At 33.4% G+C, this 20,920-nt stretch overlaps 2 protein-coding genes, 1 long non-coding RNA gene and 1 other non-coding gene across 4 annotated transcripts; 1 reads left to right on the forward strand and 3 right to left on the reverse strand.

Annotated features, from left to right (window-relative positions):
• Nucleotides 1–234: 234 nt before the first annotated feature.
• Nucleotides 235–4,050, forward strand: LOC107914012 (mitochondrial phosphate carrier protein 3, mitochondrial). The gene is made up of 6 exons (XM_016842715.2): nucleotides 235–775; nucleotides 2,419–2,780; nucleotides 2,872–2,915; nucleotides 3,112–3,326; nucleotides 3,428–3,552; nucleotides 3,633–4,050. The coding sequence occupies exons 1-6, from the start codon at nucleotides 257–259 to the stop codon at nucleotides 3,688–3,690; spliced, it is 1,323 nt and encodes a 440-aa protein (XP_016698204.1). The 5' UTR covers nucleotides 235–256; the 3' UTR covers nucleotides 3,691–4,050.
• Nucleotides 3,910–5,590, reverse strand: LOC107914013 (uncharacterized). Its single transcript, XR_001688677.2, has 3 exons — nucleotides 4,484–5,590; nucleotides 4,139–4,208; nucleotides 3,910–4,065 (listed from the first exon to the last, which is right to left on the reverse strand). It is a non-coding gene; the product is annotated as an uncharacterized lncRNA (long non-coding RNA).
• Nucleotides 5,591–7,092: 1,502 nt separating this feature from the next.
• LOC107914014 (uncharacterized) lies at nucleotides 7,093–9,294 on the reverse strand. The gene is made up of 3 exons (XR_005919637.1): nucleotides 9,072–9,294; nucleotides 8,732–9,000; nucleotides 7,093–7,395 (listed from the first exon to the last, which is right to left on the reverse strand). It is a non-coding gene; the product is annotated as an uncharacterized protein (transcript).
• Nucleotides 9,295–10,752: 1,458 nt separating this feature from the next.
• LOC107914015 (translocon-associated protein subunit beta) lies at nucleotides 10,753–13,056 on the reverse strand. The gene is made up of 6 exons (XM_016842717.2): nucleotides 12,742–13,056; nucleotides 11,965–12,063; nucleotides 11,771–11,879; nucleotides 11,603–11,674; nucleotides 11,458–11,463; nucleotides 10,753–11,146 (listed from the first exon to the last, which is right to left on the reverse strand). Exons 1-6 carry the CDS (start codon nucleotides 12,921–12,923, stop codon nucleotides 11,027–11,029), a joined length of 588 nt encoding a protein of 195 aa, XP_016698206.1. The 5' UTR covers nucleotides 12,924–13,056; the 3' UTR covers nucleotides 10,753–11,026.
• Nucleotides 13,057–20,920: the final 7,864 nt, after the last annotated feature.

A 20,920-nucleotide genomic window follows, 5' to 3' on the forward strand; every position in this document is an offset into this window, starting at 1 on the left:
CCACTAGAGACAATTAAAGGGACATCTAATGTTGCAAACTTCTATTCTAACATCCATGCATTAACCTGGTACTAAACTGTAATATTTTAAAACTTATTAAATACTAAAACAAAACGCAGGTATTAAAATGGAAAAAACTTTAAGTACCAAATTGAATATCGAACTTAAATTCAAGTATGAAATAGGATATTAACCTTATAAGAAAAAGGGAATGACCATTTTCGTAATTAACATAAAATTACAAGGTCAATTAGGTATGGTGCGTATAAATCACGCGAGGGTTTTCTTTCCCATTTCCTTTGTAGTGCCCAATAATAAAGCCGGGAACGTATGTTTTAACACAGAGTTTGGCAAGCGAGAGAAACAAAATCCGAAGGGAATCCCAATTTCTTCGCTTTTCATCTTCTCTCGCTTCCATTTCTCCGTTTTTCCCCCTCCGGCAATGGCTATCGATTCTGATTCTTTCAAACAATCACTTCTCCCTAGCTTCCTTTACTCTTCTGCTCCCAACTCATTCTCTCTGGATCGACTCCTCAACGCCAACAGCCCTGCTTTCTCTGCTTCACGCTCCACTATACCCGGTGCCCCCGCGGCCTCTTCCTCGCCGTCGATCAAGGCGAGAACTTTCATGATCCCCTCCCCCAATGAGCCCGGGAAGAAGATTGAGATGTATTCGCCTCAGTTCTACGCTGCTTGTACCTTTGGCGGTATCCTTAGCTGTGGTCTCACTCACATGGCCGTTACTCCTCTTGACCTCGTCAAGTGTAATATGCAGGTTTACAGATCTGGCTCTCTTCTTTTTTTTATCCTTCTATTGTTTATTTTTGCTAGTTTTTTAAGATTAGATCTGAGATAAGCTTGTTGTTCGCTTGAGAAATTTGATTGACAAGTTGTTTGCTTATGAGATCCGTGCCTACTTTTTACTGCTTCAGTTCCAGAACTAAAATCACTGTCTGTCGGTTTTATTGATGATCAAGGCTTCTGTCCCTTCGACTTTGGTACCTTGTATTTCAAGTTTTGCTTTTTAGGATGTCATTTATAGGAAAACGGAACTATTTAGGAGTATAACTTCGGTTGCAATTGAGATTTGATTTTTTTTTTTGGTTCAAATCTCTCAATTGTTAACTTGTGTTAGATCCTTGTTGTTGGAAAGTCTGGTTGTGGAGAAGGAATGGAGGTCCATACGGTGGATGAGAGGTAGTAGGATTAGTGTTTATGTGCTGTGGAAGTGATTTAATGGAGTAACATTATATGAAGTATCTTAGGGAAGAATGTGATGAAATTGGGTTATTTTTATCCTTTAAGATAGGGTCTTGTGTGGGATGCTCAGTGTTGTCGATGGCGCAAGGTGCTAGGTGCTTGAGTTATTAAATTGCCTCAGGCGCAAGTTGCAGAAAAGCACTAGTCTGATTGAAGTAAAGCACAATATGTATGTTGGTTTTCCTGTGTCTATATATGGAGTGGAAGATATAATAAAGTCTAAAGTTGAATACTCAAATATTGAGAAGTATGTAGTTTAAGACTATCCATTTCTTACTAGTAGGTAAGTCTAATGAAAGGAAGTGAAATTTTTTTTTTAAAGATAACTTTATTAAGGCTTTTTATTCATTTTTTTTATGCCCATTGCCTTAAAAAAAGCATACTTAGATGGACAAACACCCACCTGATTAAACGGGCTTGCCTGAAAGGGTTTGATTAAATGGACTTGCCCAAAAGGGTTTGATTAAATGGGTCGTTGTTTGTTTAGTGTTAAGGTGCATGCACACCTAAGCCTGCGCTTTCTCAAAACTGGGGAAGCTGCTTGTCATGTAGGGCTTCGATACGTGCTCTTGGATGTGAAGGGAGGATTGCTAATCGGTCCCACTTGGGTCCCAGTGTGATTGGCAAGTGTCTTAAGTGTAATGCCTTGTCTCAAGAGAATCAGCCACTATAATCTTATGATTAGACCTTTACTTAGAAAGGTATCAGATCCTCATTATACTTGGTGTGGGGTTGACCTTCATTTGTTCCAGGTGAGATATCGGGTTTGTCCCTTAGGCGAGGTTTTGGTGGTTTTCAGCCTTTTTAGTCCTAGGTCCAAACATAATTTCCTCGAAATTAATTTTATGCATCATGTTATTTACTGGTACAGTAGTACCTAAACACACTCGTAGTTGTATATCTTTTATTGTTTGTAGACAGATTTCTGAGTTTTACTGGGTAGCTTTGTTAGATGAGTACTTGGTTTTGTTTGTTGCTGTTAATCTAGTTTATTTTCTATTGTAATGTTTAACATTTAAAGCACCTGATGACTTTTTATCCTACATAAGACACAAATTTTATAGAACAGCTAATGTTACTTTCTTGATTTAGTTTTATGTAACCTGTAATTAATAAGGTGAATGATCTAAGTTGATAACATAAGGACTGTTTTGCCAGATTGACCCTGCAAAGTACAAAAGTATCTCATCTGGTTTCGGAGTTCTACTAAAGGAGCAAGGAGTGAGGGGCTTCTTCCGTGGTTGGGTTCCTACCCTTCTTGGTTACAGCGCACAGGGTGCTTGCAAGTTTGGATTCTATGAGTTCTTCAAGAAGTACTATTCTGACCTTGCTGGACCTGAATATTTTGCCAAGTACAAGACTCTCATCTATCTTGCCGGCTCTGCATCTGCTGAGGTGATTGCTGATGTTGCACTTTGCCCCTTTGAGGCAGTCAAGGTCAGGGTTCAAACCCAGCCTGGTTTCGCTAGGGGTCTGTCTGATGGTCTTCCCAAGTTTGTCAGATCTGAAGGTGCTCTCGGGTATGCTCCTATGCGCTATGTTAAATTTTCTTTTTAAATAATACAAGGAAACGTCTGCCAGAATGAGCTTCCTAACTATTTCCCTTTGCAGATTGTACAAGGGTATTGTTCCTCTTTGGGGCCGACAGATTCCATGTAAGTTTTCCATGTACGGTTTGCTGAGTACTGCCTTTATTATCATTTATCATTGCTTGGGAACTTGTACTTTCATTTGGTCATGTCTTTTTTCCCTTTACCCCTTCTCTCTAACCCACTTTTTCTGTTCATAGTTCTAGCATTTGCTAAGTGCAGCAAAGTGTAAGAGTATTTATTTGATCTTTCTTTGTTTCAGATACCATGATGAAATTTGCTTCTTTTGAAACTATTGTTGAGATGATCTACAAGTATGGTATTCCCACTCCCAAGGAGCAGTGCAGCAAAAATCTGCAGCTTGGTGTTAGTTTTGCTGGTGGTTATGTTGCTGGTGTCTTCTGTGCTATTGTTTCGCATCCTGCTGACAACCTTGTCTCCTTCCTTAACAATGCCAAAGGAGCAACTGTTGGGGATGTAAGTTCTGTGCCTTGGATGATCCGCTTGATATTTAATTCTCATTTATGAAGCAGTTTTTAACTTTGCCTTGACCCTTCTACTATCTCTTGGCAATGTAGGCTGTGAAGAAGCTTGGATTATGGGGTCTGTTTACCCGTGGTCTTCCCCTCCGTATTGTGATGATTGGAACTCTAACTGGAGCTCAGTGGGGTATCTATGATGCTTTCAAAGTGTTTGTGGGGCTGTAAGTTCTTCCCAGCACTGGACTCGGTTAATATACATGCTTTTGTGGTTTATGCTAATGTTTTTTCTGCAATCTTTCAGGCCAACTACTGGTGGTGTTGCTCCTGCTCCTGCTGCTGTGGAGCCTGCCAAGGCATAGAATGTTGGAAAACCTGTTGTCATGGGGGACAAGTAAACGTAGGATTGCTGGAATGGTTTGTCAAGCTGGTGGAAGGATATTCTTTTTTGCGTTGAGAACATTTTTATCAAGTCGCTCTGTTTTGAAAAAAACTGTTGGTTTTAGGAGAGGATGGTTTTGATCTCATCCTCCAAACTACGGAGACTAATTATTTTTGTAGTAGTTAGATCATAAATGAAATTTCATTTGAAGATCAATCCCCCCCTTCTGTAACAGTGAAAAATAAGGAGCAGATGCAGATGGGGTTATACTGCTTACTTTAACCTTCTGCAAGCTTTCTAATGCAATGTTGAGAGCTTTTGTTCGGCTTTCTTTGAGTAAGGCATCTCTCTCTCTCTGCAAAAAAATATTTATTACATTTTTAGAACATGGAAGTTAAAACTAGTTATTCATAGAAAAGACGGTGCACCTTAGAGGGTTCTTTCACATGACCGCAATCCCACCACCCCAGCTGAGTAATCTCGTTTAGTCGCCCATTTCTTGCACAAAGTTTGTGAAAGTTTAGTCGCAATCAAGAAACTTAAATCGACTGTTGTGTTTATGGGTTAGATAAAATCATAGCTTAGTGAGAGCGCTGGTAAAGAACAGTCTGCCTCTACCCTTTCTCAGAAACAATATTAATAACGATAACATCATTCGCCCCTACCTTCTACCCTAATACCAACCAACTCACAACCCTTGCTCAAAAACAATAACATCATTATCAACAGCAAAGTTATCAGACAAAAATAGAAATAGCAAAATTCCTACTCACATTCATCACTGGTGACAAGACAATCGTGCTCACCCACAGCTTCAAGATTTTCGTTCTCCCTCACATCAGCATCTTCTTGGCGGCCTGTAAAGTTTCCCAGTATTCCGGTGTCCTCAGTTTGGGTTACATTCACATTTCAGTGTTATTGAACCTCGATAAAATCAAGGTCTCTTCCACCTAGAGCGACAGTAGTTAAAGCATATTGGGTATCATTGTTTTCCCTATCAGGGGAAATCTCCATCATCACTGTCTGAGAGTCTTCTCGAAGGTGAAACCTCGAGAACTCCCTTTGCATCTGGTTCCTCCTCTCTCTTCCTCTTGTTGGCACTCGACCCTTCATTTGATTCGAAACTCCCTAAACCATCCAACATTCCTACCTCTCTAGTTTCGGCCTGAACCACAGCATCGCCTTCAGTCTTTGGCACTTCTTTCAATTGCACCTTTTCCAGTTCCTTCGGCAATCCTTATATGACGCTTGTTTCTTCGAACATGTTGAAACTAGGACTGGATTAATCATTTTTCATGCTTGCTTATTCCACCCAGGCAACTAGTGAACTAAAAGAGAAAACGACCCCCAAAGGCCCAACCCAACGTCATAGGAGAACGCCACCCACCCAAAGTCCCCATCAAAATAGAATTAGGAAATAAATGCTTTATTAATTGATAGAAAATCAATAAAAAGAGGCAGCCAGCGGTTTCGTAGAAGATAATGCCACTACTTGCTTAACTGTTTTATACACGACAATGATGCAAATGTGGTAATTAACAACCCCAACTTACAATACATCCACGTTTGGATTACCTACATGTGTGTTTTACCCCAACATCAAATTTTCTGGCTTAAGCTGTGGTGTTAGTATTGATAATTTGATTTTGATTTTGACTTACACATGACATGAACAAGGAACAAACATGTCTTGGTAGAAGGAACAAACATTTGTTTAACTTGATTTAATGTAATCAATCATTTCAAAAAGCAGTCAATTGAACCACAAGTGGCAAAATTTATGTTCAAGTCTTCGGTTAACATTAATTTTAGATTCAATACTTAGATATTCCTTAAAAGATATCATTACAAATGTTTAAAAGTTTTCTCAAAGAATGTTAAATAAAATCATCTGTTTCATTTCTGGCACGCCAATGATTCATGCAATCACCTATTTTTACAAGTCTTTAACCTTGAGCTTGTCAATATTATATGTAGTTTGCCCTTTCTAAGCCTAATTTGTCAAATATTATATCCAATGTAGGTTTGGCTTGCCTTTACTTACTCTTTAGAAGTTGACGGACATCAATCTTCAATTTTGTGGTCTTCTACCTTCATTTTTTTTCTCATTACTCCCGTCAAATGAAGTGTGGGACTTTTTTAGTTTTGCTCGTCTTTGGACCATTAGTAGGACCACTAGAGACAATTAAAGGGACATCTAATGTTGCAAACCTCCTCTCTTCATACATACATACATACATAGAAGTTGTCTTAACATGTTGGACTACAAACTGTTAATGCAATAATTTCAGCCCCCAAAGCTCATGTCATTGAAAATTCAATCAAAGCCTCTTATTTGGTGATGATGATGAATCCTGGGTTTTTGCAAGATGAAGTTAAGTTGAAGGATGTCGGAACTTGTACTTTCGATGCTTAAACCAATTTAAAAAATTTATAATGAAAAAAAAGATTACGGGGATAACACCTTTGGGCTTTAGTCCAAAGCTACTTGCTTCTTTATTTCACATGGAAGCAGTTGTTGCAAATGATGGGAAGGAAGAGCATCTGAAATGGAAATGATAATGGCCACTTTCAAAACCATATCTCTCTATCTTGCCTTTCACTTCCAATTATGTTTGTTGATAAATAATAATAGGTCATAGTGGGGACAACAATTATTGTAATTTCAGTTTGTAGCTATAACTCCAAAACTAAATTTGCTGCACATGCTACTATTCTTCATCTTTTTCATGTTAAAACCCCAGTGTTGATTTTGATGTAGACAATGTCCTAACTCCTAAGGCCTTGTCTTGAATAATATACAAAGTCTTTATATTTATCTTCAGAAAATGCTTGATATTGCTATATTTGAAAGATCATGCGAAAATCCCATGTCAAATAATTAAATCCTCGAGTATATTTGGTCATTGCCATTTTCAGACGACCCTCAAGGAATATCAATTATGAGCCCTTATTAGAGCTCGAGTTATCTTGAGCTTCAAAATAAATCATAGTCGTCCAAATCATGTTACAATCATGTGCAAAAGGAAGACATATATGCCTTTTCTAGAAAGCTAATCAACTTTTGTTTTACCAATTGGGTTTTGGTGATTCAAAGGACGATGCTCAATTAAAGAAACGTCTAAATCTAAGAAATTTTACAGTGTGGCTTCCACAGGGAAACTAGTAAATTTTCTTATGTAAAAAACATGAACTTATGCAGATAAGTCAACAGATAAAACTTCCATTACATAATGTTATTGCTGAATGATCATGAAAGATTTCTTCTACGTTAAAAAACCATTTGCAAAGGAGAAACAAAAGCTATCCTTCATAGAAAGTCATTAGAGAAATGAGCCATCAGAAACATCGGTACGATGAAAGTTGAAGCAAATTGTACAGATAATCGATACACCCAGCAAATGTATTTATAAAGCAAGCTTCTGTTTACAAAGTTCAAAAGTAGATAAACTATCAAATTGGATTAGGCAGGGAATCGCTACAACCAACTGTTTATAGAACAGTAACAACTACCATAAATGCCGGGTAGAACTCATTATTAGCGGCATTTCTCCCCCCTCCCAAACAGTAGCAGCGAAGCATAGCAGAACCAGAAATGTAAATGAAATAATTCATCCTTCATGAATTATATCATAGGAAGAAGCAGCAGTCCTCCAACACACAGCAGCAACATAGAGCAGCCAAACTGCATTATGCCATCAGCAAAAAAATTGCATACAATAACAACAAAAGCATCTAAAACATTATATTATCCAATTTGTGGTCTATCAGTTAAAAATGCCAAAAAGTGGCCAACAGACACCAGTTCTTCAAGTTCAGCTATTAATCCAAGCCTAACATCACTTGATAGCAAGCTAAAAGGATTAAACAGACACCAAGTACGTAATGAGCTAATGGTCCAAGTCTGTCACCAGGAAACTATAGTGTTATCCATAACTACAAAAGAATTTCCACATGCCAACATTCTACAAACTCACACGCATGACCTGTTTCCTTCTAAAAGATACAAAATTAATTCAATAATTAAGTGGAAAAGGGCTCTTTAGCTCGAGGAATGTCAAGCTTCTGAAACATGAAATGAGGAACGCCCTTAAACACTGAAATACAAGTTGACAGCTAAGCACATGTTGTACCAGGATTTATCAATCAAATGTGCTAGCAGTCTTCTAGCATAGGCTCAAACAGAAACATTCAAGAACTTTACATGAAAATTCAACAATGGAATTAGATTAATGAAAGACTCCTATGCAACAACAGTATCAAAGAGAGCTGTTTTCATTTAAAAGAATGCCTGGCTAGCATTTCTAAAGCAAATCTTAAACAACTGTCCAAATCATGATGGTAACCATGTCCTCCATGATTATCATTTTTTAACTCTCATCAATATAAGTTTTTTGGTCTACACCTCTTCACAGACAATCTAGTCTCAACTTCGTAAAACTGATCCATATTGAACAGGTACATCAATAATTTATGGTAAAACAGGCAGAACATGAGAAATATAAATCACACATAAATTTGTACATCCATGATGCTTATCTAATCTAAAATGTAAGTGCTATTCAGGATGCATATATAAATATATATATCAATATAAATGAAAGAAATATAGCTATACTAAATCCTTGACCTTCCATGAGAGTGCTAAAGTATAATCGAAATGAAACAATTTAAATATCTAAAAAAAAAAAAGGGGGAGTAGGGTAACATGACAAAGTTGATAATCTACAATGAGATCAACTTAGACTAAATGTTAATTTTTAATGCTATCAAATTCCTTGTATCATAAACAAGCAGACCCTTCATCACAATAAACTTTTTTCTTAGTCCATTCTCTTACAAAGTTTTCCCTTTTACTTTCTAGTTTCTTTTGAGCTTGATCACAGAATTAATTTTTTCAATACTAAACCCTAAAGGCTAGAACTTTCCAATTTAAGTTAAACATAATAAGCAAAAAGAAAGGGGGGAAAAAAGCAGATCCTTAAGCACAAAAGCAAAGGAAGAGTAAGAAAAAGACATACCAGCCTTGCAAGAAAGAGAAACAGCCAGAATCAGACTGGTTCTGGTAATGGTAAGGGTCATAGTGGTGGTAGTGTTGATATTGAGGATGAGGTTGAGGGGCGGAGGAGGTGGATACCCTTCAGCAAAATAGCCTTGGTAACCGTCGTAGGGCTGGCGAGGCGGCGGAGGAGGATAGGCAGGATATCCAGTTGGCGGAGGAGGATAGCCTTCGTAAGATGGGGGAGGAGGGGCTGATGGATAGCCCGGTGGGGATAAGGAGAGGAATAACCTGTGGTAGAAAATATAAGCAGATGAAAAGAGGAAATTAAGGAGAGGAATGGAGGGTTATAGGAATGATACCGGGAGGAGGATAATGATCTTGAGGACCTCCCTCGTAACTCATTTCGATGCTTTTTCTGTCTGTGTCTCACTCTTTGAGAGGTTCTATTCTACCACCTTCTTCTTCTGAAGCTCTAACGGAACAGCCCAAATCCTGTGCGAACGGTGTCCTGTTTTGTGTTTTGAGTTTTGATCGCTTTGCAAGTTGCCTGTTCCAATCATTTCCTGCCACTTCATCCTCATCGACTTGTTCAGTTCTAACCCATTCTTCATTTTATTCAATTCAAAGATATTTAATTTTAATTATAGTTTAAATGTATATAAAAAATTTTATTTTTAATTCATGAAATAAATAAATCAATTTATTTTTATATTAAATAAATATAATTATGTGTATAAAATATATAAACATAAAAAGATGCTATAGTAATATTTGTGTTAATAGTTTGTGCGAATTAGATCAAATCAAAATTTTATGTATAATTTTATATAAAATTGAAATTCATATATAAAATCACACATTAAATCAAAGTTGAGATTTTTTCCTTTTAATTTTTATAATAACTTTTCATCCGGAAAAACTATAACTATTAACTACAATTTCTATTAAATTAGTTTTCTCATAGCAATCTTTTATCTAAAAAATTATGTATTTTTTTCTTTTTTGATAGTTAAACATTTTTTTTAGATGCAAGTGATATCTAAACTATTTTTTTATATAAATTTGGTACTTCTATTAGTTTAACCGTTAGTGAAACCATTAAGTCTATTTAAAAAATTAATTAATTAAAAATTGCAATATTTAAACTGGCCAGGCCATTAGTTCTCAATTTGACCATTTGACCAGTTCGTCCGATTCAATCAAATAAATTATTAAAAATCTCATAAAATAAAATATGTTTAAAAATAGAGAAAACCAATTCAACTAATTTTTTAGCATGGTTTAATTTATTTCTATCAATTTGTAGATTAATCAATTCAACCTCTATCTCCAAATTAATACTCCAATCAATTCTCCATCTAACCAATTTGAGTGACTATTTCGATCCGATTTTGAAAATACTAATTTTGATCGAGAAATATTTTTTTTTTTATCTCATCATGTCCAACAAGCAAACAGTGAAGTTCAATACACCAAAATCTCGACATTGAGAGGGAGAATTTTGAGCATTACTAGATATTATAAAGTTTGAAAAAAAGAAGAAAAAAGGAAATAATGTAAAAGAAAATAAAAGAATTAAAAAAATATTTTTTAAAATTTATATGACATGGCAGTCTAGAACTTTTTTAACAAATATAACATGGTTAAAATGAGTAATCAAATAATAATTTAGGTATAATTATGACAAACTAAAATAGATACCAACTTGAGAAAAAAATATAGTTAAGTAATAATTTATGAGTTAAACCATTTTAAAAATAGACTTAACTATTGGAAAAAATTATTTACGTATCAAAAAGAATTTAGTACTAAGATAGAAAAAAGATATACTTCACACTGCAAGGTATTGTTGACTTTGCACACACAGTCCTTCCTTTTTTAAGACCATTACATCATAGGACTTGTTCTTCAAGCTGAGCCCTTTGTGTAGGCAGGGCCACTCGGACTTCATGTCTCATCTCTAAAATCACTCTCTCATTCACTTCGTCACATCTAAAGCAGTATAATAGCAGTCTAATATACATGCACACACTGAACAGGTAAAACGTAAAAAAGTGCTAAATTTCAAAACTGACATCCGATTACAAGATCAGTCCTGCTTCTTTTTAAGCATTACATGTTTCAATCAAGTCAAGGTCTAGGAAGTGAGAATTAGTTGATTCATCTTGCACTCAACTCAGTTAATGTCCATCTAATTCTAAAGTTCCGACAACAAACATGTTCTAAAACAACAAAAGCAAAAAATAGAAAGAAAAAACTTCTTGAAACTGCAAATTGAAAGCAAAGCTCACGCATTCAGCTCAGCTACAAATACTTAGCGCTTCTTCTTGATTGCTTTCAAACCATTGGATTTTGATGGGGTAACCATCAGGTAGATGAATAGACCCACAATTGATATCACAGAGACTTGAGATCCATACTTAGCCAGCAACCTCTGCAGACACACAACGTTCGCATTAATTTTAAAGGTGGACTTTGTAAATCAAACTTCAAAAAGGGGGGGGGGGTAAGAACTTAAAGAATGGGCCATCAAGGATCCATCTATTTTTATTTGTTATGTAAGAAGCAACACTCAACCACTACTAATTAATCCCAACAACAATGATGTTCAAAAAAAGTGATGTGCATAATGTCTACTCCTGAACCCAATCTGGCACTCTCTGCATGCATGGCTTCCATTTTCTGGGATCCAGATTCTAGAAGCATATGATTATTTTAATAAAATATAGAAATAATCATTCATACCTTAGCCTTCAATATTGAGTCACGGTTGACGCAAGTTCCACAAAAGACAAACAAAAACAAAACAAACAGGCTTTAGTAACACGAAAAGAAGGAAAAGATAATATCTTTGAATTCCTTGCTTATTGTTATTGTAAACAAAACTTACCCACTCAAACTTCTTCTCAGGAGGTATTTCTGAAAGGACATCTAACGGCAAGATTGAAGTTGAATATGCCTCCTAAAACACACGGATCAAATTATGTTCACATTTTTCTTCTTTCCTTCACCTTAAATTTTTAAGAAAAGAAAATAGACTCCTGTATGGATCTCAAACCTGTAGAGCAGCCTTTGTGGGAATGCGAAAAGAGATAACTGCTGGGGCACCATAGAACATGCCTTGTTTTTTGGCCTCTAATTCAAATGAATGTGATAGAATACCACCACTGCAGATCATAAAATTTTGCAATTTAATTAAGATACGATCCAGGACAAGCAAATTAAATGGAATAACAGAAAGGAAATACTCACGCGTCAAGTTTCTCCCATGACTGAGAAATATTTCCACTGATAACATCAAATGCATCTTGGGGCCAGCTATAATCCACAAGACTCAAATCATATGCCGTCCTGAAATTTTTTGTTTTAGAAAGATTTTCTTCAAACAAGATAAAAATAAAATAAAATACAAATAAAGAGAAAATTATAGTTCATATTATACTAGAAGCTTCTGAAATCTTCAGTAATATTGTTCGAAGTATTATATTGGATCATAGAGTAACTCAAGCCCCGATTATAGTTCATGGTCAACGGGTTAGATAGATCAACTCCATACAAGAATCAACAGTAAGGAAATTGAAAATTTATGAAACAGGCAAGATTTTAGAGCAGAAAACCTACAAGAAAAATAAAATGCCAATGTAATAGTTACAAAATTCCCTAGTCATTATGGTTCACAGAGAATGCATTTCTTTATAATTTTTGTTCTATTTATTAAAATGATCAAATTTGCAGTTCTCTCAGATTCAAGTAATTAATAAAATAAAAGAAAGTCGATTTAAATCAACTGATTTCTCTGTATGTTATCTAAAATTGAATCATCTGCAAAAACAAAATAAAAATCAATCTTCTCATACATGCAAATCAGATGCTTATCATGCGAAGCCTAAATCGAAATCGTAAGCTACATAAGATAGAAAGGGTAGGTGGAATTCAAAGTGAAATATATTATAGATTCAAACTTTCAGGATTTCCGTCTGGATGTAGTAATTAGAGGTAGATCTGAATAGAAGGGAGAGAGAAACGCACGAGAAGCCTTGATTGTAGATGTCGATAGAGACGGAGACGCACTCGGCGCCGGATTTGAGTCTGGTGAGCGATGCCTTCTTGTGAGCGATGATGAAGGGGGAGTCGCCGACGGCGGTGGCAGCTGATACCAAGAAAAGAGCAATGCATGCCGTGAGCAGCAGATTTGTCATAAGCGTAGCCATGAATCTGAGCTGAATGATTTTCTTTTCCTTGTTTGACTTCAACAAGAAATGAAAGTGTGGTTAAACAAGGGAGTTGAATAATCAGACGAGAGTACATAAAAGGAGAATTTTTTTTACTAATTTAGTTTGAAACGTCATCGTTTGGCTTATTTCTATTATTATTAGGGTAAACTAACTATTGGTCATCCAACTTTTAAGGCGCTTTCATTTTAGTCACCAAAAATAAAATTTTTTGTAATTTCGTCACCCAACTTTTAGGGCACTTTCATTTTAGTCACCTAAGTGTTAAATCTATAACAGAGTTGGCTTGGCTATACGCGCCACATTATATTTACACACCCAACTTTTACGTCACTTTCATTTTGATCTCCAAAAAGTATCATTTTTTTAATTATTGATCAGGGTAAAAAAAAACTAAAGGATTAGTGAAAAAGCGATAGAAACTAACATAATGAATTAAAAAATTGTCGAATTGTATTTGTTTATCCCATTGACGAAAATTTTAAATTTTTTCAATATTGAAATTTTAAATTTCAAAATATCAAAATCAATTAAATAAATAATTGAAAATTTTTATCCCTTAACGGTGTTTGATTTATTACTATGATATTGAATTTAATTTAATTACTTAGTTTAAGCTAAAAGCAAAAAAAAAAGTCCTTACAATTAATTAAATTAAGTAATTTTATCTTTTGTGCAAAACAAAACCTAAATTAATTTCAATATTATAATACTAATTTGTTTAATTTATTTTAGTGTTTCAAAATTAAAATTTTCAATATTAAAAAGAAAGAAATTTAGAATTTTTGGCAAGGGGATAAACAAGTACAATTTGATAATTTTTAATACATTATTTTAGTTTCTTCCGCTTTTTCACTTTAGCCCTTAAACTTTTTTACCCCAACCGATACTTAAAAAATGATATTTTCTAGGTGACCAAAATGAAATTTACCTAGAAGTTGAGTGATCAAAATAAAAGTGTAAACATGATGTGACATATAAAGTGAATTGTTGTAAGAGTTTTAATGCTTGGGTGACTAAAACGAAAGTGCGTTAAAAGTTGGACGATAAAATTACAAAGATTTCATTTTGAATGACTAAAATAAAAGCACCTTAAAAATTGGGTCACCAATTTGACAGTTTACCCTTATTATTATTTTGGTAAGCTTGATATAGAGTAAGTTAGAACAGTAAAAAAAACAGAAATGGCTTAATTTGGTTTATGAAAATACTTTTTATTTTTCAAAATAAAAAAATACGTATGATAATTAAAAATAAATTTTTTTTTAATAATGAAAATATAAAAATATGTTTGGTACTTATTTTTTCATATTTATCTAGATTCCAATCATATATTGAATTTAATATTTGAAAAATATTTTTACAATTATATGGATTGAACCGAGACCAATTTATTTAATCATCAATATCAAGATGTTGGCTCTGAGATTATTATCTGAATCTGCCACATTTTTAAGTTTCAAAAAAGAGATCTCGTTCAACCTATTTAGAATTTGGATTTTATTTTTGTTGATAAAAAAAAGATAACACTAGGCGATTACAATAACCAATTCATAAATTAAAAGGATTTAAACTCATTACGATTTTCAACAAACAAATCTCTAACCAAAACTGAGGGAAGTGCAAATAAACGGAGCAAATAGTCTCTTGTATCAACACATTTAACCACGCCATTTTGATCCATTGGAATATGTTAGATACAAACCACCCATGTTCAATGCAACAATCTTAATTCCACTAAACTACTTATCATTCCAAGCATCCTCGACAATTGGGGAGGGGAAATATTAATTTTCTTATTTTCAACAAATAGTACAAACTCATCATTCTCCTCAACAAAATTGACTACATCTGTAAATGTATTAGGGTTCAAGTCAGTAACCCTAATATCTCTCTCAGCCCCTTATCGCACCCATTCTACTCGACTCCATTCCTCATCTAAAACCAGTTTTCCATTTATCAAGCAAACCATTATGGATCTCAGTTCATTATTAGCAAGCTAGGTCCTAGTTTCCTTGAAAGCATCATACTGTAGATAGTGTAATGATCCGGGTTTTTTTGTCGGTGTCGATTCAAGGTCCAGTTCTTTAGACCAAGCTGTCGGGAAATTTACTATTTGAGAAATCATAAGGTGAAGTTGAGATTTGAATTAAAATTTGTGTAAGTACAAGGACTAAATTAGTATAATAAAGAAGTTAATTGAAGTTTTGGTGATTATTCCATGTCTTTGTATGTAATTAAACCCTGTTTAAAATAAGTTAATGATGCCTTCAGACCTGGCATTTAGTTGACACGGTGTGCTGGAGGAATAATTGGTACGATGGAGGGACTTGGGTATATTGGTGTGTTGAAGGGATGGAGGGATATGATACCAACATAGGCGACCAACTAGTTGATATAATAAATTAAGCTTGAAAACATCAGTTTTATGCTATCGTAAATGTAAACTTGAAATTGCCATAATGGTATTACGATTTAAAGTTAATTGTTGATACTTGGTTTGATAAAGATAATTATTGGAATCATATTGATAAAAATTGATTATTATTGAAATAATAATTAGATTATATTCTCATTATATTTATATATATATATATTTTGAATTATGTTATGTGACCGTTCGTTTTTTAATAGTATTTATTAATATTTACAAGTTGATTATAGTATTTTAATTAATTTTGATTTGGTAACTTTTGTTAGATGGACAGCTAACAATAGCCAACTGGTTTGTCCCTAAAATCAAGTAGTTTTGAAAAATGAGGTATCGAAACTTTATTTCTATAAACTGAGCCCGTAAATATTTAAGTTATTATATAGGTAAACTGAAATTTGGTCCGAAAATTTTAATGATTTGATAATTAATTAAAGAAAAAGAACTAAATCGTAAAAATTATAAAAGTCAATCAATATTGATGATTTTTATTAACTAAAATGCATGATTAATGTTTATTCAAGGATCTAAATGGTAAATTGACCATTTTAATTAAAATGGGACGATTAATGGACATTTTGGTTGTATTTTTCTTATTATTAAAGTTAAAATAATAATTATAATAAAAGAAAAAAAAACATGAAATTTGTTGTCATCTTCATTCTTTCTTCTTCCCCCAACCGAACCACCATTTTTAAAGTTTGGAAGTTTCGGCCAACATTTTTCTTTTGATTTAAGTCCCTCAATTATCCATTTTTTATATTTTTTTTATATTTTTGAGATTATTGTAGCTTAACTTAACTAATTCAGGGACTAATTTGCAAAACTTTTAAATGTTTAGAATTTGTCATGGATGAATTTGTGATGTTTTTGGATTTTTGTGATAGATTATTAAGCTTTATAGTTAAATATGATTATTTTGTAGAGTGATTTTGATTAGTTTTTAGTTAAAGGATTAAATTGATATAATATTAAATTAGGCATGAAATCTTTGTGAAATTTTAATAACTATGAGTTGTTTTGGTATAATGGAAAATTTGGCTAGCATGAAATTGGGGAATTGTTTTAGATTTGAAAGTTTAGAATTTAGGGATTAAATTGTATAAAAGATAAATGTTTAGGATAAAAGCGTAAAATATTGATTAAAGAGTCAATTACATGAATTTTAGTATTTAAAAATAATTGAACTGGATAATTGAATTAAATTATTATATAAATCAAGAAATAAATCAATCAGACACAAATCGTGAAAAAACGAAGTAAACGGAATAGTCGTCGGCATCGCGTTTGTAATCGTTTTTGATTAGGTAAGTTCGTACATTGATTTAACTTATTAATTGTTGTTTTTAATCATATGTTAATTATTATTTGCGATAGAAATGATTAAAATTTAGTGATATATAATAAATAGAAAATTAGACTAAATTACAGTATTAGTTAATTGATAACTATATCTGAAAAATTGGAACTATAGGGATGTGTACTTGTAATGGTATAAGATGGATAAGGTTATATTATTTGGATTTTTAATGTGGCCTGGATGAATCTTGTGAATATTTAGGATACAAATGACATATCATTAGAATTATTACAGTTTGGGTGCTGGTTTTAGATGTCCTACCGATTGCCGAGATCCTGCATTTGTTGCAGATTCTCTAGAGCTCATGTGAGTAGCATGGTCTAGTTTAACATCTCGACTCACAGCTCGTGTGAGCAGGCCCATTTCACAACTCGTATGAGCATGACCATTTCACAGCTTGTGTGAGCATATATAGTTACAGTTACAAGCACAATTTATGTGAGCATTGTTCTCGTGTATCCGATATTATTTCATTTAGTTCATCAAAAGTTAAATGTATAAAATGAAACGGAATATATGAAACGGTTATATGGGATTAGGCATTGAATGAAGAAATTTATATGAAATATTGAAACGAAATGTGATATACAGAATGATTATGTGTTAAATATGTAAATGAAATGGTAAAATGAAATGTTTAGATGAAATGGTTATATGAAATGATTACATGAAATGGTTATATGAAAATAGATGTATAAATTAGGACATTGGATATGGATATTTGAAATGAAATGTGAGTTGTTAATTGAATAGGTGATGGTTGAATTAAGTTTTAAATGTGTTCAGTTGTAATGTTCTATGACATGATAAGAAATTTCATGTTATGTTTATATGAACTCACTAACCTTGTGAAACTTGTGATGCCTATACGTTAATAATGAACTCATGGTCTTGTTATGATATTTAGTTGAGAAATGTTTAAGTTACAACACTTACGGTAAGTTAAAGTTCATATTTAATATGAACTTACTAAGCTTTACGTAAGTTTACCTCATGTTGGCTTTTCTTCCTTGTAGATCGTCGGATTTGAGTCGTTGATTGGATTGCTTTTTGATATCACACTATCCGACAACTTATTCAGTGATTAATTATTCATTTTGGTTCAGTTATAAGTGACATGTAAGTATGACTTTGGTATATGTAGGTTATGATTATTTGGTTATGTTTTGTGTTATTTGAAATATGTAATATGTGTTTTGATGTAAATACTTAATGGTATTTTGATTGGTTGGACATTTGATAGCATAAAAAAGTGTTTGAAATATAATACATAGTTTAATTGTTGAATTGGTACATACATGGTAGGCTAATTGAGGAAATTCAAGTAATGATTTTGGGCATTTGGTGATAGATGTTAATTTGGTAAATCTATAAGCATGGAAGCTAATTTGTTTAGGTTTTTATGATTGATGTCTATGTTTATAATGTGGTACTAGTGAGGGTACATTGTTAGGCAATTAGTGTAATACCCCAAACCCGTATCCGTCATCGGAGTAGAGTTACGGAGTATTACCGACCAATAGAAACATTTAACATACATTTCATAAATAATCATAAGCATATATTAATTCATCAACAAGAATGTGAATTTTTCCCTAAATCGAGTCTTAAAGATATTAAAATTTCCTTAGAAATATTTCAGGACTAAATAGAAATCATTTGAGAAAGTAGAGAAAAAGTTGCAAAATTTTGACTACAGGGGTCACACAGCCGTGTAACTCTTGAAAATGGCCTTGCACGCCCGATGAACGTAGGATAGACTATTGGTTACTGTTAATATCTCCTAAGCCGATGAACGTAGGATAGAGTACAATTGGTATGCCAATAGGTTATTATATGCACAGTACGAGATTGATCTGAGTAGTAAAGGTGATATCTGGTTATTCTCTGTTCACTGGATATGTCGAGGTCCTACATTAGTTATGGATTATCATGCTATATTATAGTGTTACCTGGTGTGCTGGATGGTTCTGGCTCTTATGAGCATCTGGTGTGCTAGATGGTACTGGCTCTTATGAGCATCTGGTGTGTTGGATGGTTAACCGTGTACTCATATCTGTATATCATCCATCGAAAATTATCTTTAATGATCACTGAATGTTATTAAATTGTGGAAACTAGTTTGTACTATTGTTTTGAGCATTACTCACCTGTTGTGAGCTGTGATTGACAGGAACTCTATTAAGAATCTTATCGCCAAGAAATCTGTTAAGGACTTTATTGTTGGAAACATTGTTTATAAATTTTATTAATTGAATTATTATGCGTAATTTAGTAAGCTTTATTGTTCAATCGATGAACTTACTAAGCTTTATAAAAGCTTACTCGTGAATTAGTTTTGTTTCCTAATAGATACATTTTGTGGATCAGGAGATCGAATCGGCACGAAGAAATCACACTATCCGGGGAATCATTTGGTAACCCTTGAATTTATCTTGGCTTATATGGCATGTAATAGGAACATCTGGTTACGTTTTGTAATGATTCATAGTATTTGAAATGCGTGTGCGTTGGGCAATTGATGTTGTGAATGAAGTATGCATGTTTCATCCCGAGTTCAATCAAGAAATGGTAATTTGAAGGAATATGGCATGATAAGTTTGGTTTGAGTTAATTATGACGTTATAGGATCCATAGTGTAACACCCCTAACCCGTGTCCGTCGCCGGAATAGCGTTACGAGGTATTACCGATCGAAACAAAACATTCAGCATTCATTTCTCAATCAAATAATCCAACATTAATAAATATCATTCAATCATACACATATTGGCCCTTTTAGAGGTCTACGAGACCTTAAACATGCATTAGAGAAGGTTCGGGACTAAACTGATCACATATAAAAGTTTCTGAAACTTGTAAAAATTTTCTAAGTAATAGAGGTCACACAGTCGAGTCACACGTTCGTGTGCTCAGACCATGTGGCACGAAAATAGACTTGGTTTAAGCCACATTTCTCACCTTTCACATTCATACCTAAACCACATCATTTTGACATCAATTTCACATCTAATAAGCAACCAAAAATGACCATTTCATACCATTGTATATCTATTTCTTTACTACTCATCAAATGTCCATAAACTAGCTCAAAGCATTCCAACTCCACATGATTCATCATTCACCACTTACTATCAATTGCATTTATCACATGCCTTAAATTCAAACTAAATATCCAACCAAATCATTCAATCTAAAACCAAACCAAGGCATACCAAAGTATCATTTCAAATTCATATTTAAACATACCATTTCTTAAGCCACATTGTCACCACATTTGCATTCATGGTCAAGCCACAAATAACCAAACATATACATGTCACTTACCAAATGTTTATTGAGCTATTTGAACCATAATCAAACATACCAAGATATACCATTTCACAATGAAATTTACATACCAAACTAATATGAATGTAGCGACCTAAAAATTTTAGCACGGGCACTGGTCGAAGTAATTATTGAAAATTTGAAAACAGTGTCTCAATTTTATTTGAAAAAGGAGTCGCCACCGATCTTTTTTCTAGGTGTGATCGGACACCTAATAAATTCTCTTTTTAGAAGAAAAGTTTATTTTTTAAATTTTTTTTCTAAAAACGAGGTAATTTTAAGTTTACGTGAAAATCCAGAGAAAATTAGAATTCAGGAGTCGGTTATGCGTGAGGAAGGTATTAGCACCCTCGCGACGCCCAAAACTGGTATCTCGTTAAACGCGCGTTGTCTTAATTTTCAAAAATACAAGTTCAATTTAATAGTTAATCGTGATCCGATCAAAATACGAGAATTTTTTTAAAACATGAAGATTTTTGAAACAATTATTTTTTTTGAAAACACGAAAAATTTTTAAAACACGAGAATTTTGGAGACATGAAAATTTTTAAAAACACGAAAATTTTTGAAAATCGGAATTTTTGAAAATACGAGGATTTTTGAAACACGAAATTTTTTTGCTGAAAACAAGAAAATTTTTGAAAAACGGGAATTTTTGAAAACACGGGAAATTTTTTTGAAAACACGAAAATTTTTAAAACACAAATTTTTTTTTGAAAACATAAAAATTTTGATAAATTACGAAACACGATGTTTTTCTTAAAAACGAATATAAAACACGAGAAATTTTATTATTATTTTTGAAACACGAGAAATTTTGAAAATATGAAAATTTTTGAAACACGATTAGTTTTTT

This window comes from Gossypium hirsutum, chromosome D10, assembly GCF_007990345.1.
Source record: "Gossypium hirsutum isolate 1008001.06 chromosome D10, Gossypium_hirsutum_v2.1, whole genome shotgun sequence".
Lineage (NCBI taxonomy): Eukaryota > Viridiplantae > Streptophyta > Magnoliopsida > Malvales > Malvaceae > Gossypium > Gossypium hirsutum.

Excerpts from the sequence above, each read along its gene's own strand:
- LOC107914012 (XM_016842715.2), top strand. The coding sequence starts at position 257 with ATGGTGCGTATAAATCACGCGAGGGTTTTCTTTCCCATTTCCTTTGTA. Across the intron at positions 776-2,418 it reads TCGTCAAGTGTAATATGCAG|ATTGACCCTGCAAAGTACAA; the intron begins GTTTACAGATCT and ends CTGTTTTGCCAG. Across the intron at positions 2,781-2,871 it reads AGATCTGAAGGTGCTCTCGG|ATTGTACAAGGGTATTGTTC; the intron begins GTATGCTCCTAT and ends TTCCCTTTGCAG.
- LOC107914015 (XM_016842717.2), bottom strand. The coding sequence starts at position 12,923 with ATGGCTACGCTTATGACAAATCTGCTGCTCACGGCATGCATTGCTCTT. Across the intron at positions 12,064-12,741 it reads ATCTACAATCAAGGCTTCTC|GACGGCATATGATTTGAGTC; the intron begins GTGCGTTTCTCT and ends AAAAAATTTCAG. Across the intron at positions 11,675-11,770 it reads CCACAAAGGCTGCTCTACAG|GAGGCATATTCAACTTCAAT; the intron begins GTTTGAGATCCA and ends CGTGTGTTTTAG.